At 42.0% G+C, this 19,167-nt stretch overlaps 1 protein-coding gene across 3 annotated transcripts in view; it reads left to right on the top strand.

Moving 5' to 3' along the window:
• Positions 1 to 1,399: 1,399 nt before the first annotated feature.
• AGK (acylglycerol kinase) overlaps positions 1,400 to 19,167 on the top strand; it is a 35,510-nt gene continuing 17,742 nt past the window's right edge. Inside the window, exons 1-7 of one of the 3 annotated variants that reach the window (XM_015627462.2) lie at positions 1,400 to 1,707; positions 9,481 to 9,520; positions 13,295 to 13,374; positions 14,632 to 14,707; positions 16,074 to 16,166; positions 17,082 to 17,114; positions 19,060 to 19,154. In XM_015627462.2, coding sequence (XP_015482948.1) covers positions 1,607 to 1,707; positions 9,481 to 9,520; positions 13,295 to 13,374; positions 14,632 to 14,707; positions 16,074 to 16,166; positions 17,082 to 17,114; positions 19,060 to 19,154 — 518 coding nt within the window. In that variant the 5' untranslated portion in view covers positions 1,400 to 1,606. Of the gene's footprint in view, positions 1,708 to 8,138; positions 8,159 to 9,480; positions 9,521 to 13,294; positions 13,375 to 13,779; positions 13,878 to 14,631; positions 14,708 to 16,073; positions 16,167 to 17,081; positions 17,115 to 19,059; positions 19,155 to 19,167 lie in introns of those variants that run through there. The other 2 variants (XM_033514248.1, XM_033514249.1) reach the window with 2 other exon arrangements.

Here is a 19,167-nt window from a genome sequence, read left to right as displayed (position 1 = left end):
CACCAGTCAGGACAGCTGGACACGGGTGGACCCGTCATACTCAGGTCAAGGTCCCTAAAGCCCTGGAGATTTGGCCTTCTCAGCTGGAAGAACAGGATGGGAGACCTCAGCTGTCAGTAGCCACAGACAAGGACCTCTAGTGATTAATGGGCGAATATGAACTGTCATTGTCTACTTTATTCTCTGGATTTACTTGCCACACCTGGTGCAGGCACCAGAGGTGGAAAAGTCAGGAGAGGGTGTTTTAAATGTTCCAGGTTGTTGAAAAGGGTCAATTAATAATAACTAGGGAGACAAATGGAGAAATAATAAGAGGAATGCTAGTTTCTTTACAAACAATTTGACGGGTGAAGGTGTGGATGTTAACATGTTTGAAATCGGTCTTAAGGTCTCTGCTGACTTTGGGTAGCAGGTTTGTTGCTGAGAGCTTGGCTCCTGAAACAAACAAGAGTCTGCAGAAGCTTGAGCTTCGGAAATTTTGGGTAAAACAATACATTCAAGGGGGGTATGTGGCAGGCAGCTTGGGTACCTTCCTAGTACCTCAGCCAGTGGGGAAAGGAGGAGGGCAACATGCAGCTGGGAATTTAGGATAAAATGAGGCTGTGCCCTCCAAAACCCGAGAGAAAACCCCGCAGGTGTGTGCCCCAGTGGACTCTCTCCCTTTATTCAAATAAAGGACTCCTCTGTCTCCTTTTGGACATAAACCTCTGGCATTTGTGGATTTTTCTGACAAAAGCTTTACTGAAATCCAAAAACATTGCATATACTGGCTTCCCTTGATCAAATGGGTGGGTTACCTTGTGAAAAACAGCTATAGAGAATACTAGTTACAACCTAAAGCTAGGGCAGGCTACCACCACTAGTTTGTCCCAAAGCTTTTTCTATGAGGAGGTCAGATCTTGCCCCTTGGTTATGTTTCCATCTTCCCTTGGCAGGATGTTCACGGCTGCATGGCATCCTTGTGATACTGCTGTTTTCCATGCATGATTGCAGACATTTCTCCAGGTTCATATGGCCATCCCAGTAGTTAGGCTTAAACAGCAAACCCCAGCTAATTCCAGGACAACATTTCTTCCAGCTGCGTATTCTGGAATATTTTCGGTTTGTTTGTTTGTGATTTTGTTTTGCTTGTGAGTTTTGATTTTCTTTGGGTTTGTTGTCGTGTTTCGTTCGGCTGGTTTGGGTTTGGTGTTTTTGACAGATTTGCGGTTTTCTTGGGTTTTTTTATGGTTTTGTTTTGTTTGTTTGTTTTTGTTTGGTTTTGCGGGCGGGGGCACCACCGTGGGTATTTTTATGGAAAAAAGACCCATTCACCCGCTCCATCTCCGCCTGCTCCCGGCAGCGTCAGCGCTGGCAGCCCAGACCACAGCAATAGCTCCTCTGGGGGGCTGGGCCAAGACAGGGAGCGCCGGGACTGTGGGGAGAGTGAAAGCTCTTTTCCCTGGGATTCGCGGGGGTGTTGTTTGTTTGTTAGTTAGTTAGTTTGTTAGTTTGTTAGTTAGGGCGCAGCGCGGCCGGGTGTGTGCGCGGAACGCCGGGGCCGCGGGGCCGTTTCCAGCCGAGCCGAGCTGCGCCGGGCACGGGAGCGGCGGCGCGGCGGGGCGCCATGGCGAAAGTGCTGGCGGCCCTCAGGAACCACTGGAAGAAATCCACCTTCGGGGCCTGCCTGCTGGGCTGGGGCGGACACTGGCTCTATGGGAAGCACTGGTAATGCCGGCTGGAGCCGGGCCGGGCGGGGAGGCGGCAGGCAGAGATGGAGGGACGGGCAGCGCCCAAGATGGGGGTCCCCTGTCGGAGGGCCCGGCAGGCAGAGGGGATGGCTCGGGCTCCCTCCAGCTTCAGCAGCTGTGGGCGTGGGAAGCTCACAGCCTTTTCCTGCCTTCCCACGTCGGCCGTGGTGTAACAGTGGGGCGGGTTCAGGCGGGAGGTTTAAACAGAGGGGATGTGGCCGGCGTGAGCAATGTTGGGGCCTTTTGGAGAGGAGGAGGTTCTCTGTCTTCTAAACTAAAAATTAACGTCATGAGCCATAGTGTGCCTTCAGCTTGCTTGCTTTTAGGCTGTGTGATAAGGATGGCTGGCACCAGGCCTGCAGGATGTGCTGAGCGTGGCCCATCCCAGCGTGGTGGCCCTGTGGCGGTGGGTGCTCCCACCTGCCCCTTTCCCACCTCCTTTTTGCTGGAGCTGAAATCCTTGTCTCTTCCTTGAGGCCTGGCACCGGCAGCCTTGTGCTGCCCCTCCCTGCTGTGGGGTTTGCTGTTGTCGCCCACCCAGCTTGGAAGGAGCCTGTCAGCTGCTCCTCCCATGAGTTATACCTAGTGGTGTCATTCCCACTGCTTACCTGTGGAGTAAATGTAAATTTACAGTAAGTAAAATCCTCACTGGTGTTCTTTAAAAAGCTGAGTTTATATTTTTAATCCTTGTCCTTCAAGATTATGGTTAATACATTTAACCAAAAAGCAGGTGTAGCCAAATTATTTTTTAAAACTTATTTTTGGTTCTGCTGTTTTTTATCACTATCTTAATGATTTGTGTTTTGTCAGGTTTTTAACAGTGCCCTTTTCTGCTTACATTGCAGTGCTGCCAAAGCCTCAGTGGAAACATTAGGAAAATCTGTTTATGTTGTTTTTATACTTTCCTTCTTCACATCCTTTTGCTTAGGGACTTTGGCATTAATTCAGCCTTTATTTTTCATGTTACATCTGCTTTAGTTGCCTGAAGCACTGAGGCTCAGTGTCCCCTTTGTGTCTGTTGTGTCTGGGGGTTCTTATGCCCACATGCTGTTGGTTTCAGATGTACACTGATTTCTTGTGTGGTAGTGGTGAAACTCTGTTTGGAGCACAGAGAATGTGGAGTGTGCCACAGGTGATGTGATGGGGAATAAGGAGGAAAATGTGAAAGGCAAACAACCAAAAAGGGAATCTTTGGTATCTGAATTTCAGTGCTGGGGGTTGCTTACTCCAAATGTAGGCATGATGCTTTAACCTGGATGATAGACTGGGAGCAGAAAAATTTTGCATATCCCATTCTCTGTCCTCCCTTTTATCTGTAAAAGAAAATACAGCATTTCCTTAGGAGACACTGGAAATGCAAGGTAGAAAATTCTGTGATAATGGACAGCTCAGTGAGACTTTGATGTAGTCTGCAGCTACTGCCTTCTGAGTTTGAAGCACTGTTTGGAAGCACTGCAACTGTTTGGCAGTTTCTGGGCCATTCTCTGTGGAGAGTTGTTTTATCCAGGTTAGAGAACAAGGAACGACAAGAGCCTGATGGCAAGAGTGTGAAAAACAATTCAGAGGTGATCTCAACAGCCCTTTGTAATGCTCTGTGAACAGTGAGGACCTTACCTTGTAGCAGCTGGACAGCAGGGTGTAGGCCAGGATCCCTCTCTGCAGCTTGTGGGGATGGCTTTTGGTGTGTTTTTGTACATTCCCTCTTCCCAGTTTCTTTGTCTATGTCCCAGTTGTGCTGGGGAGCAGAGAGGTGCATTTTGCCCCATGCACAGATTGCCACGGGCAGCGCTGGAGAGAGGTTAATGAAGGATCTGTAAGGGGCTGTGTTGGCCCTGAGGCTTGTTGTTATCCACATCAGAAGATCAATTGCTATGCATGAGCCATACCTGACTAGACTGATACTTGGTCTTTGAGAACACATTTAAAGTGTAGTGAGGTCTTGTGCTTTGGTTTCTGGCATCACAAGTTCCTGATGATCCTGATGAAGAGCCTTGCTTTAGCACAGCATTGGTTCAGATTAGCCTCTGACTTCTTGGAAGTACCTGAGATGTTGGTCATTTATTTGCAGCCAAAGGAAAGTTTTGTTTGCCATCCTGCATCCCTCTTTCTGACCTTGTGGGTTTTCTAAAATATTTCTCTTGTGGAGAGAAGGTAATTTGCTTTTTTGACTTCTCAAGGTTCCTTCTTCCTTTTGGATGCAGCAGCCATGATGGCTGCATTAAGTGGAGCTGTTGTAAATAACAATCTGTCCTGCAGCTCTTCTGTAGTCAGTCTCTACAAGCTCATAGGGACAGAAGAGCTCTGAAGTATTTCCTTAAGACTCTGGAGGATGCTATATGGACAAGAAGAATGTTGCCTTTTCCAGGCTTGCTCCCAGTGCCTCCTCCCTGTCTGGAAATGGGCGTGGGATCCCCCTTGTACACTGTGAAGACTGTGCTGTGGAGCCCGGTGTAGATGTGCTTGTGCTCCCTAGGGTGTAAAGGGAAGGAGGGGCGCTGGAGTGCGATGGATCATCACTGAGTTGCTCTAAAGGTGGCAGTAACTGTAAAGGAGCTGCTTAGTCCTGGTACTTTCTTCCTGCAGCATTTAGTTTCTGGATCAGTGTATTAGCCTTTCAGTTTGGGATGTGTTTGTTCAAATACTGACTGATTTAAAAGTAAGGAGATTTGGATGAGCAAGAAGAATAAAAGGAGGAACCCTTGTACTTTTTCCCCTTCCCCCATGTGTTATTCAGCCCTTCTAAGCATGTGATAGTAGAGAATGTACCCCTTCAACAGGGGTGTGAGTCAGGAGGTGACAGAGGTTTTTCATGTCTCAAATGACAGGAGTCATGTCTGGTTGAGCTACTGTTAGCTAGAACCCCACTGTCATTCTTGTGAAACCATCATGCATCTTGAAATTCCTTTTGCTCTCATAAAATTATATATTTTAAAAATCCATCATCTTGCATTTAGGATAGCAAACACTCTTGTGCTGTCTGGGAAGAAGGAGGATAACTCAGTGTTGCTACATGTGTGGTTGTCTTTAATTTCTCTAGATTGCATGAATTTATATATTAGGCTCATTTTAATCTCTAGCATATCATGCTGCAGGTACATGGTATTTTAATATCCTGGATCAAAGCTTGCAGGGTATGCAGATTGTCAGATGTGTGTTTATACACAGTAATGTACTTTTGCTTAGCATACACAGGTGAGGTTGATTACAAGTAAAGATTGTTCTTTGCCATATGATTGTTCTAAAACTTTGACCAAGTTTGGAGTCCCCTCTCAACTTCATGTCCTGGGTCACCTTTCCTGAATTGAGCTGCAGCTGTTCTCTGTATCCCCAGGGGTTGCAGTGAGTTACCAGCTCCGTCAAATCAGCAGAAATGAAATCTCCAGCATGAGGGACATGAGCTGAACTGATTGTTGGATTTGACCAGACTGTTACAATGATGTCACTGCATAAGTGATCATCACCATGTCAGGACAGAGACCTTGGATATTCTACTGAGGCAGTGGACTAATCACATACTTAGTTTTACTCTGTATGTGTTAAAGTATTGACATTCTCAGTAGAAAATGCTGGCAAAGCACCTGAGCCTTTGACTTCCTGCCAGTAAACCTGAGTGGTGCTGTTATCTACAATTTGAATGTTAGTCTCTGTGTGTTTTCCAGCTGATAACTCACTTTGTCACCTTTCTGCATATACTTCCTCAGTAGCTGACTTTATTTCATCAAAACTTTGTCAAAAAAACAGAGTATAAATTCTGAGTCTTAGGTAAAGCTGATGAAACCTAAGATTTGTCTTTCATGCCCTTCCAAGGCCAAAATGAAAGTAAATCCTAATATCCAGTAAAGAGGATTCTGTGCTCTTTCTGTATTAGAAGCAGCCAGAAAAGCTCTCTGCTAAGATAAAATCTTTTTCAGGAGTTCTGATACAGCTCCAGAGGACTGATCCTGTGTGCACAGCTTTGGTCAAGTTTCTCCTCACAAAACTCTGTGTTTTGATGCAGACACTGAACTTTAAAGATTTTTGGCTTCTTCATATTTGAGTATATTTAATAGTCTTAGATTTAATGCTGATAACCCAGTTTGGAATGAGATCCTGAGCTTCTTTTTACATTTGTAGTGTGATCACTTTAAGGGGAGTTGCTTTGGTTGGGTCCAAGACAGACGCTTGGTGCAGCTGAGAGCCTCAAACAGTGTCAGTTTAACTTTTGTTGTCTTCTGCTTGTTGCACTCATTGCTGCCCTGGGTGACCTTTCATCATGGGAACTGGCCTTTCCACCCTGGCTTCTGCTGGCACTTGGGCACAAGGCTCAGTATCATCTCGAGGAGCATCCACACTAAATTGTGTGGATCTTGTGCTTATGTGTAAGGGTGTGAATGCCCTGTTCCAGCCGAAATTGTCAAGGGCAGGAGCAGTGGTCAGCTGTGCTGCACTAGGGGTGTTGCAGAGGAATAAGAACAGCCCTATCAGGGCGAGTTGTACAGATGTTGTGTGCTGTCAGCCTGGCACGGCTGGGGAGCTGTGCACAGTCACTCTTGTGTCCTTTCTGTGTTGGTTCCATCCTTTGGTGTGAGCCTGCTCTGTTCTCCACAGAGTCTGTGCTGCTGTGGCTGCTGGCCTTGAGGCTCTGCTGGGAATGTTCTGTCTGTGGGTTCAGCCTGGGACAGCCTCTCTTCCAGACCCTGCTGCCACTGTTTGTTCCTCTCCGTTTCCCAATTTTTTACTGCTTAAGCAAGTTGGCCCAGCTGTAAGCTGTGTGATGCTTAATTCTCACAGCAGGAAGACAGCCCTGAGTTGGCCAGCAGATGCAACACTGCTTGTCTGTTTGGCTGTGATGCTGAATTGTGTAGATAAGGCCTTAGGGGAAACATAAAGTAAAAATTGATTTTTAGTTTGCTGTGGATATGGTGCAAGTCAGGAGAAATCTCTGTGTGTTCTTTAAGGCAATGGAGCAATTTCCCTCCGCCTCCACCTGCTCATGTTTGAGCATTGCTGAAAAGGCTTTGTTACTACCTAATAATAGACAATAAAGTACAAAAAAATCAATGAAATCTTACATTTATTAATAAAGTCTCATCTTCTCTGGGAGCTGGCGAGCAGTCATATTTTGAGAATGAATACATGTTGAGGCAGAAGGCTTTAAGAAGTTACCTTTTAGCTGGTTTTCACATTTTTCTAGTTCTATTTATTGATTGTTATGACCTGCAGAGGATTTGCAGTGCCACTTGGGGTACTTTAGGTGAGCAAGGTGAGGTGAGTAAAGGCAACAGCTGTGATGCAGGAGAGCTGCTGTTTTTACAGGTGTGTCCCTGTGACTGTACCTGTGCTGGTTTTTTTTCTGGAGTTTGAAGCTAGTTAAATGTTGACATGATATTTTAAGGAAATAAACCATTTCCTGTTATCTGGCACCTTTAAACCAAACTTGGGACATCCTTGACAGACTCAGATGACTTTGAAATGTCCCAGTTGAATTAAGTGGAATTCCTATGAGTATGGCTGGGATGGTATGGGATTCTGGGTGCTGTGCTGCTGGAGAAGTGAGACAAATCACCTGGAAATTGCTGATGGTAAATGATTTTTCTAAACCTAAACTTTTCCTTTGACACTAAAATGGTAAGTGTCGAAATAGACTTCTTCTGTCTCTTTAAGTGCTTCAATGCAGGAGAAAATCAGCATAAATGTTGACATCTAAGCTGTCAAGCTTAATTTTTATGGGTAAGACTCATTGAGGTGAATCCTTGACAGTTGTTTTGAGGTTCTTTGAGGTTGAGAAGGAGAGCACAATATCTTCTGCTTGCATTTGGAAAGTGTTGCTGGACGTCATTTTAAAGGCAGTTAGCACTGCAGCATAAAGCTGCGGGCGCCAGGAAAACAAACTGGCTGACAGTGTGACAGAGCTTGACTTCTGAACAAAATAGCATCAATGTGAAGTAAACAGATAATGTGGGTTTGGCTGGGATTTGTTCAGAAGGTTAGGACAGCAATTCTCAAAGACATCAAGTGTGCACCCTTTCATTTGATAGTGGGGGCTCTTTGATATGCCATAATATTTCAACTTTATATATTGAAATCGCAATTATTTTCTGTTCACTTTGGCCACACATGGTCACAGAGGAGGGGAAAATGTCCCAGTGTGAGGGCTCATGCCCTCAGTGGCACAGTGTGGACTCCACCTGTCACGCTGCCTTGATTGAGCTGGAATTAGCTGTGACAGTGCTGTTGCACGGCTTGGAACACCAACCTTTGTAGAGTTATTTTAACTGCTGCATTTCCATCGTATTGCTGCAATCAAGCCCAAGGCTGTTGCTCCTCTAAGTGATATTGCAGGTGCTTAATAAAAATTATCTACTCTTTTGGTTTTAAGGAGCGAATATGACAGCACGGCTCTGAGGAATTTTTTTGCAGACATTCCAGTTACTTGTTATCCTGATGAGGTATTATTCACATATTTTCTTTTTCCATGCTTCACCTCTTCCTTTGTGTTTTCGTTATTACCAGGAATAAATCCGTGGCTTTTATGCTGTGGTTATTTTCTCAGAACCCAATTTTATATCTCACCTGAAGTCACCCTACTTCTCATTTTATGGCATTGCAGCATCTCTTGGTGATGCCAAAAAGAGCAGCTTATATAGTTCCAGTGACAGAGAAATACTGTAAACCAATGGAATCAAATAGATGGCACCAGGGTTTGGCCTTGCCTTCTCTTCTGCCATTCCCATGGCAGGGTTTGGCCTGACAAGCCACACTTTGAGGCAGAAGTGTGCTGTTCTCCCAGTCACCTGTTTTTGTCTGGTGACCTTTAATCCTTTTGGTTGATATAGTGTTAGTTTTGGTATGCTGACTATATGTGGGGTTTTTTGTATGTGATGTTTTGAGACAAGAATATATGGTCTTGCTAGGTATTGGGAAGGACAAGCTGCAGGATGGAGAGTGTTGGTTCCTAGAGGACAGGCAAGACTCTGGGCACAGCAGAACAGTACTTGCCATTTTGTCTGCAAGGGCATTTTTGAGGCTGGGGAAGGAGCAGACTTCGATTCCTCACTCAGTAGCTGTGTCTCCAGTGCTTGCCATCTATATACCCTGCTTGCCAGTGGCAAGTCAGGAGTGTATTTCTGAAATTATCATCTGTGACATATCTAGCACTGATCAACTTTCTTTTGTTTTTACATTTCACTTAAGTGAAGTGTAAAACACTCAAGTGAAAAACTTGAGTGTTTTTCATCTCTCTGAGTTACTGCTTTGGGCCGTGCTCAGACCTAGGTGGGTGGGAGGTGCTGCATTAAGGTGTGTTTGGCTTGCAAACTGATGGAGAGGGGAGTTCACAGTTGTAAAGCACAAAGACTTATCCCTAGAACCCTTCTACTTACTCTACTCTTACTGGCAGAATGGTAAGTACATTCAGTGTAAACACCAGGCAGCGAAAACATCGGTAAAACCCACACCTGAGCTCTGGAGTACAGTTATGAAGCAATTTAACAAATAAATCACAGTTACACAGTGTGCCAGAGCTGATGTAATTTTCTTTGTTTTCTGCTTTACTTTTGTATAGAAAGAATGTTTGTGTGCACATGCAGAAAAAAATATGCATGTGTGTATAAATGGGGGTGTTTTATCCTTAAAATGTTTGGGGGCTTTTTCTGTTTCAGTGTTGTCAAACTGTGTGTAAAAGTGGTTTGTACATACATTTTAAAAATGAGCAAACTGTTTAAAACTCACACAACGTAATGTCCCCTCTCTTTTCTGTCTTACCTGATAGTGATAACCTGCTACGAAGAGCTGCATGCCAAGAAGCCCAGGTAATACCACTTAAAGTAATAAAATTAGATTAAAATCTCCATCTTATCTTGGTTGTGCAGGGCTCCTGAGATTTTCCCAGCAGGCCTTTCCTACGTGACAAGCCTTATAGTGATGCCATCGGTGTTCTTTCCCTTAATGCCCAGGGCTGCACAGGGGGTACTGCCCCTTGCGTGTCCTGGCTGCTGCTGCAGGGGAGTGCAGCGTTATCCTTGGGGTGATCTTAGTCACTGCTGGAGCTACCCAGACCTCCATTGCTGCACATCAGCCTGTAAACTTCTGGTGGGAAGATGAGATTTGTTGGTAAGAGTGAAATCCCAGCCCCACCAGGGGGTTGTAGTCTGGGCAGAAGCAGTGCAAGCCGCTTCATGTCAGTGCTCAGCTGCAAAGACCTCGCCCTTGTCTGTTTGACCCTGAGTGATTTTATCAGAGGGATGCCAGCTGTGATGACTGACTGACCCAGCTCTTTTGGGACCCATGTACTGGGAACTTAATGGGAATAGCATGGTTGCTGATCAGTGACAAGAAGGCCACTGTTTGAGAGGGGAGTGTTACTCTCTCAGGGTAGCATTTCATAGTTTGTTGCCTGCATGGGCAAACAGCAGTCTACAAACTCCCACTGTAATATTCCCACAAAGAAATCTTGTCCTTAATAACCAGTCTTTTGGAGGTGTAAGTGCTGCTGCCCATGGGTGACATCGCTTCTGTAAGATTTTTTTACCTCCCACAAATAAAGTTTATTCTAAACCTGCTTGTTCATGACAGATCTTTGACATTTTGCAGGGTGTAACACTTCTCCCACCATTGCTACATACTGGGGCCTGAGTAGAATGGTAAAATTATTTTTTTCTCTGTAGAGAAGTGTTGTGCACCTGAATTATCCCAATTTCAGCCTGTCCACTGTTGAAAGATTTTCACAGCAACTAGTCTTGTGCAATGGATCTTCATGTCAGAATAGATGTAAGGGAGCTCACTGCTCATGAAAAAGCATGGAAAACCTTTCCCTGAAAATACTGCTTTTGTAAACCATGATTTTTATTTATAAAAACCAGAGGTTTTTATTTTCAATATTAATTTTTACTGCATAATAACAAAGTGATAGAAGTTTTTTATAGCACAAAAAATAGGCACTAATACCTCTGTATTTGAAGCATGCTGACCAGATTAAACCAATTTTTTTAAAAGGTGCTGATGGAGTGGTTTGTGTGTACTGTCAAAAAAGTGTAAATGCCAAGGAAAGGACTGGTACTAGCAAAAGTTCAGTTGTGGAAATCCTGAATTTCCTATTTCTTAAGTCCAGTTATTAAGTGGCAGGTTCTATTCCATTATGGCTTATTCTTGAAAATTAAAACACAAAAGCACTGTCAGTAGAGCTTCCTGCAATTTTAGTGGTTAAAGCCTGGGAAAATGTCCTGCAGAAGACTCCTGCACTAGAAAGGAATGAACCAGAAAGCCTAGTAATCAATTTTTGCTGTAATTTCCATTCTAACTGATATGCCAGTGCCAAGTACTACTTGAAAACACACAGCAATACTGCATTAAGGCATTAAGTGTCTGGTATGTTCTTCAGGATGACAACAATCTAAAATTGTTTGAAAAATGCTACTTGCTTTTATAGTGCTGCATATAGGTATTGGAAAAAAAATAGAGGCAAATTCACTGAAGAAAAAGTTTAGTCTGGATGAAGTGTGTGAGAAGTTCTTACCATTTTTACATTGGATTTTTAGATTTTTAAGCCTGTTACATTATCAAATTGATGAGGAACCTGCCTTCCTGAGATAGTATCCATGACAGCAGTATTTCCTGCAAAGGTTCTGCCACGTGTGTCTGGATTTAAATAACAGTTTATAATGACAACCTTGGTGTGGCAAATGATTATGGAAAGATTCTATAATAAAGAGCCCTTTGGTCATATTTTTAACATTTTACACTTCTGTCTCTGGAATAAGTCAGTGTCAGCTGACTCGCACTTCTGTGGCAAATCAGTCTTGCTGATTGACCTTTTTGTTGCTAAACTCTGGACACGTGTTAAAGAGGTGCTGTTTAGCTGACAAACAATTCAGTCAAGGATAGTTTTCTGTAAAAGAATGTAGTTTCTTTGCTGGTATTCATAAAACACTATGAAAGCTTTGCATAAAGGGTTTTTCATAGTTGAAAAATAGTGATTGTCATTGTAGAAGTCCAGAAATACAGTACCTGGAAGTATGCATTTGACAAGAAAGTGAAAAAGGCATTGACTTACCTAAATTATACCTTCATATATATATTTAATTACCATTTATATGGTATGACTATTAGTTGTCTTTACTTATGTTCTGCTCTGAAAGACTTCTAGAATATTGTATTATTATTTTTTTATTTCCTGTCTTACAAATCAGCATTTGCTTTAGAAATGTCCCTGTATGTAACATAAATGTCTAAGTATATTACATGAAGAAGCAATTATGTCATTACTAATAAAATCTTTATGAGCCTTGTTGGGTTGTTTAGAGCCTTGTTAGATAGCATGCAAATACATCATATCATGCCCCCTAAGCAAATAATTAGTTGTTTCTAACAGATGTAACATGCTAGAGGTCCCCTATTCCCCAATTCCCACCCAACAATTGCAATATAATAAGTTGGTGTTTTTCAGCTGATCTTTGAGTAACACTTAAGAGCTATTGATTTGTTTCACTTTCTTTGAAGATTTCTTTACTCTCAGCAACTCTCCTCATCCTTTTTCTTCCTGAAGAAGAAATTCAGATGTTTTAAGCAGTACAGCCAGCTGTACCCTTCTTTAAATTGAGGGTTCCTGAGCTCAAATTTGCAAGTGGAATTAATAATAAGTTTGAACAGCTAACAACCACTAAAATATATTCTTTGTGTACAGCATCACCTCCTTCAATATAAAAATTCCTGCTAGGGGGTTAACTTCCAAGATAAAAAGGAAAAAAAGCCAGGGACAGTTTACTGGGCCCTGTTCAGCACTGGTTCCTACTCTTTCTGGGGCTTCTGGATGGTATTGCTGAATACCTTGTATTCCTTGTGTTCAAATCCAGTTTGATTAGGTGTGTTAGTGAGGATGCCTTTAACTGACTTTCTAGACACTTAGAGCAGGATGTAACATGTGTGGACGTCTTGCATTTTCTTGCTGTGCTGAACAGTTTTGGAAATAGGTACAAAGTGCAAGAGACTTTGTGGAGGAACTCTCAAAGAATTTAAAATTGAGAGCCCTCTTCAGAACTGGATTAAATGTTGAAGAGGAATTGAATGACTTTTATAGAGAGAGATTAGTTTAAAAAAAGTGTAAGAAACAGTGGACTTGCTTATAGGTCAAGGCAGATTCTCTTGTAATTATCTTTCTGAAGCATTGAAAATAATAGAATAAGTAGAAGAGATAGAGGAATTAAAGTTCAGAAGTTGGAAAGAATGCAGAGAGAAGGTGGCAGGCAGGTGTATGAGAATTACAATTATAAGGAAAGAAAATCCCATAACCTTGGAGTCAAGGAGAGCTCCCTGGATCTCTGCCCATTGCAGAAAACCAGAGGTTGACAAAAACGAAGTGGTGGTGGAATTGTAAAAATGAGCTGAAGAGTACTTATGACAGTGATGTGAGCTGCTGCTAAGAGTGCAGGTCTTTGAATAAGAAACCTGTACAATGGCTGAAGATGGAAGTCATTTGAATGTCATGAGGCTTGAAAGCCCATTGACATTTGTAGAGATGCATTTTTTTGAACTGTTTTAGCAGTGTGCTTAAAAAATAAACTGAGCCCTGCCCTTTTTCTCTTATTTAGGCTTTTGGCAACCAGCTGATCCCTGCCACTATGCCATTGAAGAAAGCAACAGTCTTCCTCAACCCAGCAGCTTGCAAAGGGTAAAATTCCCCCTTCACAGCATTCTCATTTGAGTCACTCTTTCTGCATTTTTGTTCTGCTATCCACTATAAAAGCCAGCCAGATTTTTGAGCTCATTTTTGCCTCCCTCTGGTGCCAAGCTGGTGCTATGTAACTATGCCAAACTTTATTTCACCAAAAGTATTGGGATGAGAAATAGAATTAGTTGCTTGAGGTGGAAGAGTAATTTCTAAATATATATATAAATATATATATATATATATAATTTCATTTCTTTTCGTTAATCTTGTGTTTTGGCCTTTGTCATTCCTTTGAATGTAGAATTTCTTTGTCTACCTTCCAAACTGTTGCATCTGATATATTTCCATCCTCAAAAACTAGAGGAATGAGAGATGACCTTGATTGCTTCAAGACTTGAAGTTGGCAAGAAGTGATCTTACTTGTGTGGGAACCTGCCCTTGACAGGGATGTGCCCACAAACTGAGAGGCTAAATATGGGCTCGGAGCAAGACTCCTGGAAGAGGTCGGCTGCTATTTTTACGTGCTCATTAGCAGAAAACCATAATCTTGGATGTGATGTGTGCCTGTTTCTGCTGATCAGCTGAGCTTTGGAATAGTTGCATTTTGTGGAGGGGCAGAGAATTGCTACTACCAATATGAGGGGAATGTTACAGATGACATGGAAGTGCTTGGACTCACGTGCTTCTGTGAGTCTGGAAAATGCATAGTATTAAATCAAGTCTCATGTCTGTAAACAGTTTATAGTTAGTGATATTTTATTATGCAATGACAGGCATAAAATTATCAGTCCTGTAACAAAAAAGGTCAGATAGACTTTTGCTTCTAACATTATTTAATAATATGCAGTAATAAATAATTGGGATTTTAAAAATATTCCTTAAAGCACACATGAGCCTTCTTTGTGGTCCTAAAGGCTGGTGCTTTGTAAGTTATTCGTTTTCTAATAAATTTCTTTCTGGGGATCTTAATTTGTTTTAATGGGTTTTTAATATTATTTTTGGCAAAACTTAGATGGCATCTTGTGCATTTATTAAAACTGCAATAAAACCCTGACATCTGACATATGAGACTAGAAATGTAATACATTTGAACCACACAAAATCTCATCTTTCCTGACTGTCAGGTTGAGCAACTGATTATGGAAAATGAATTCTTGGTTTTAAGTAGATTTCTTCTTGCTATTTGTTTATTTTTAAATTTTTTTCAGCCACAGCTGAAAAATACTCATTAAACAGTTTTTACTCTGTTATTTCTAGCAAAGCTGGGAACCTTTTTGAAAAGAATGCTGCACCAATTTTACACTTATCTGGCTTGGATGTAACTGTGGTTAAGGTAAGAGCTGATGGGTTCTGCTTCTGCAGAAATATTGACTGCTCTTCTTTCTCCTCTTGGAGAATTGAAATTCAAATCTGCATGCATTTGGAATTCTCAGTTGTCCTGTAAGACATCTTATAGGAAGAAATAAATACTGAGATATTAAGCTGATACTTAATCTTTATAATTCACAGTTAGTTTTCAAGCAGTGTAGTGAGATTTTAATTTTCAGCTAAAGCAGTACATATGCTTGTTTGTCTGTCTAAAGCAGCCCTTCTATAATTCATGTTTGAGAGAAAACTCTCTGAATATTTGAGTGCTGGCTAGTGGTGCGTGCCCATTGCTGTTGAAATTGTCATTTTTGCCTGAACCTGAAGAATTGAAAAGTGAGGAATTTTGACATCCAGTTGAACTGTTCAGATTAATTTTAAAAATAACCTTTTATTTTCCCACTGAAATTATTTCTGTGTCTCTCCAAGTAATTCAATGTTTCCACCATGTAAGTAGAATCAACTTTAAATGGTGTGAATTAACAAACAGGTTTTATTTGGAAAGAGAAGAACAAGGAAACATTGAAGGGATTCTTATCTTTCTGCAGTTTTTTTGAGGCTGTGATATGTAGATTGCTTAAAAATCAGTGTGTCCTAACAGCAGAGCACTCTGATATGCATCTGTCTGTCTTGGGATCTTTTCCACAAGGTTTAGTATTAAAATGCTGTTTTTATTAATCCCTTTCTCTGATCATTAAAAATACCTAGGCCCACCCTAAGAGAAGAAATTACTTTGCAAGACTTAAAAATGATGCTTAGTAGTGTCAGACCTGACAAGTTGGTGAAATGCTGCTGGAAAAGGAAGTGAGGCTGAGATGGCTCTGTAGAAGACTTTAATTTTGTAGAAGACAGTTTTGATGGTTTAAAAAGTCAGTACTCTTTACTGTTAATCCATTGTCAGTGGCTGTCAGGCAGTGGCCTTTTATGTAGTTGATGCTGTGATGCTGTGTTTCAGGAGATGCACTTGAGCACTTTGGCTGTTAAAGATGGTGGAAGTTTTTCTGCAAGTGGTTGGCTTCTGGTTTTGTTTCAATATAATATTACCTGGAAATAAGATGATTGCTATGGTATTCTAGGTCTATCAAGATTTGCTCTGATATTTCACTTAACCTCTGTGTGTGTGTGTTTACTTACACATATTATATTATACATCAAAATGGTTTTCAACTGGTTTTACCAGTTGAAAAAAAATTCTGATTGTAAGTAATATACAGTACTGTGTGCCTGTATAAAAATAACTATTAACCACATGGATAGATGATTCTTTTTTCTGTAAAAGAGATATACTAAAAATAGTCATTTGAGTCTTCATGTTGGGATCTCTGTTTCTTCAGACTGATTATGAGGGACAAGCAAAAAAGCTCCTGGAATTAATGGAAAACACAGATCTGATCATTATTGCAGGAGGAGATGGCACAGTCCAAGAGGTACTGCTGGAGCCTGGTTTGTTGGGAATCATAGCTGGGATGAGGGCAAGAAGACTGAGTCTGTGCAATGTAGCAGCATCATAACAACTGTTCCTAGAGATCTGTCCAGTTTAGTATCTGTATTTCACAAAATACTATAATATTCTGGGGACAGAACACTCTGCTCATTGATATTAGTCTTACAGTGATGATGGGAGTGGGGCAAAAACAGTGTGTGACATAACTGTCTTCCAGAACTTTATTCTAGAATGGGCAAACGCTTTGGTGGGATGTGGCTCTTTTTTTCTGTGTGATGTAGTTGTAATGGTTTGATTTTTAAAGTTTTTTCCTTTCTGTATACTGCCTAAGACAAATGCATATTTTGCTAAGTGGGAATCAGATAATTTAAAAATTACATGGGAATGATAACAAAGCATGGAACATATTTAATGTATGCCTATTGTTAAGATGATTAATGACAGGAGCAGAACCAGGGGATGCTCTTTCTAGACTGTATTTTATTCAGGCAGGTCCTGGTTTCTAACTACTGATTTCATAAGACAATGGCTAAATTAATGCAATGACTTTAAGAGAAAGTGACCAGAATACATATGCAGGTTCATTCTGGCCTTTTGTTACTTGCACTGACCAGTGCTGGTTTTGCATTATGCAGAGCATCATTCAGTGTTAAAACATTTACACTGGCATTGGTTGTGGTGCCAGCATGTACTCAGGCACACTCATTAACCTGCTGTTTCTAACACGTTTGCAGGCTGAGCATTCCTCCCTTGCCATGTAAACAACTGTAGCACTTTCCATGAAAGAGTAGCTGCTCCTTAAATCTTCTCAAAGAGTAAACACAGTTAAGAATTTCATAGCTTTTTACTGTAACTGAAAAATAGATTTAAAAAAATAAGCATTTTCCATGTTTTTCAGGTCATAACTGGACTTCTCCGTAGAGCAGATGAGGTGAGAAGGTGTCATTTTAAAAATTGTGTTTATTTCTTGGAGTGGCTTGTGCATCCACTGTGATCTCTTGGCCTCAGCTGCCTCCAGCAAATACTTACTAAGCTGGAGCCAGCTTGCTGTGCAACAGTCCAGCTGGGCTACTGTCCTGCAATGCTGCCTGTTGTTCTTTGTTCCCTTTCTGAGGGAGTGCAGTGACTCCCAAGCCATGGCTTTGGGAAGTTTCCAGCGTCAGAACAGGGATTGTGGAGAAGCCAAATGCTCAATTTTCAAAGACCCGTGGACCAGCTGTGCACGCCACTTTGTTTGGCAGAAAGATTGGGCAAAAGTACGTGTTTTTCTTGTATTTGTACAGGCTTGAAACCGAATTTGGTTATGGTCACACTCCTTCTGCTTTGGGACTGCTTTGCTGTTTCTTCAAGCAGTGCATACCTACCTATGCAGATGGTTGTACTAAGCAAATTTTAACCTCTCAAGGTGGATCACTCTGAATGGAAATGAGAGAAATTTTTCTTTTTAAAGTGGGAGGACCGTGTTATTGAAGAAAGGAGGGAATCATTGTTCCCAAAACCTTCTGGCAGGAGCTGGCAAAAACTCAATTAAATGATGCAGACAAGATTATAATGATACCCTTGGCAGTTAGAATTGTATCAGTTTAGGCATTTGCTTTGTCTGAATGTGACAAGGGGAACTGTGCAACCAAGTCAATATTTTTAAAGGGAGGCTATTTATGTCAATTCTGAGACATCATTGTTTTAAATCTAATATTATTATAGTTGGATCCTGAGACTTTTATAATCAGACAATAGTAGAAGAAAAGTTTAGAGGCTTTGCTGGCTAATTTCGCTTTATTTTTTTTGGCTTCTTATCTTGATGTAGCTTGGATCGTTTTGCAGTAGTGTAGAGATTCTGCATCCAGCACAATTATGGATGGAATACTGCATTGTAGTATTGCCACTGTGTCACTTCATGTCTTTGCCCAAGGAATTCTTGTCCTTTACGTCACTCTGTCCTAGGAGTAGAGATCTGCATTCGAGCTCCCTCTCTCTGTGCCCTGCTTCCCTTTTCCCTTGGGGGTGCCACACCACTGTTGTCTGCATAAGAGCCTATGCAAGGTATTCCAGAAGCCCCATTCCTAGCAGCCAGGGGAGCAGAGCCTGACTGCAGGAGCTGCAAACAGCCTCTCATCTGCACTCTGTAAAGCAGTGCTGAGGAAAATGAGAGCAGGGTATTTGAGAGTGTTGGGACTCACAGGTGACAGGGACAGCAGGGGAGAGCTGTTGGGTGTGCAGTGAGCCCAGAATTCCCGAGTGGCTGCAGGCTGGCTGTGTCCCTGTGCTGCTGGCAGCATTGCCCAGGAGGGAGATGGTTCACTGGAATATGGGCTAGTTTACACTGGTTTGCTGACTTGCTTCAAGAAACAAGATTTAAGATGAGGTACAGGGTAATAACTTGCTCCTTCAACAAGCCCTATTGCTTAACAGCAATACAGAAAAATAGCATGGTCAGTGACTTCCAAAAATTAGACCTTCTGCTGCTTCATGATTCAGATGGCAGAGGAATCAATTAATTTCCTTTCCTTAAGTGAGAAAATCTCTTGGCTGTGCAAGGTTACTCTGTCAGAGGGGGATTTCTGCATTGGTAAATGGGATTCAGAGCCTTTGATGCCACCATCAGTATTAAGAAAGGTGGCAGATTGCGGACAGAGTTCGTGCATTAGTTGGGATGTGGCTGCCAAAATGCATGTAACAATGCTCTTAATGATTACAGAGAGCTCTTTTGTAGCTGGTTGGCAGTGGTGGCTCTACAGATTTGGGTGCCATGTTCTGAGTCATTGTGTGAGGAAGTGCCTGGCTGCACAGTGCCAAAGGGGTGATGCCAGACACAGCTGTGATCTCCACACAGGAAGCTTCATGCAAATGTTAATTTACTCTTCTTATGTGTCCAGGCTGCCTTCAGTAAGATTCCTATAGGATTCATACCCCTTGGAAAAACTTGCACTTTGAGCCACACACTGTATCCTGAGAGCACGAATCAAGTCCAGTAAGTATGGCAT

This window comes from Parus major, chromosome 1A (genome assembly GCF_001522545.3).
Source record: "Parus major isolate Abel chromosome 1A, Parus_major1.1, whole genome shotgun sequence".
Lineage (NCBI taxonomy): Eukaryota > Metazoa > Chordata > Aves > Passeriformes > Paridae > Parus > Parus major.
Note: the sequence above shows the minus strand (reverse complement) of the source record. Positions and strands in the feature narration are given on the sequence as shown.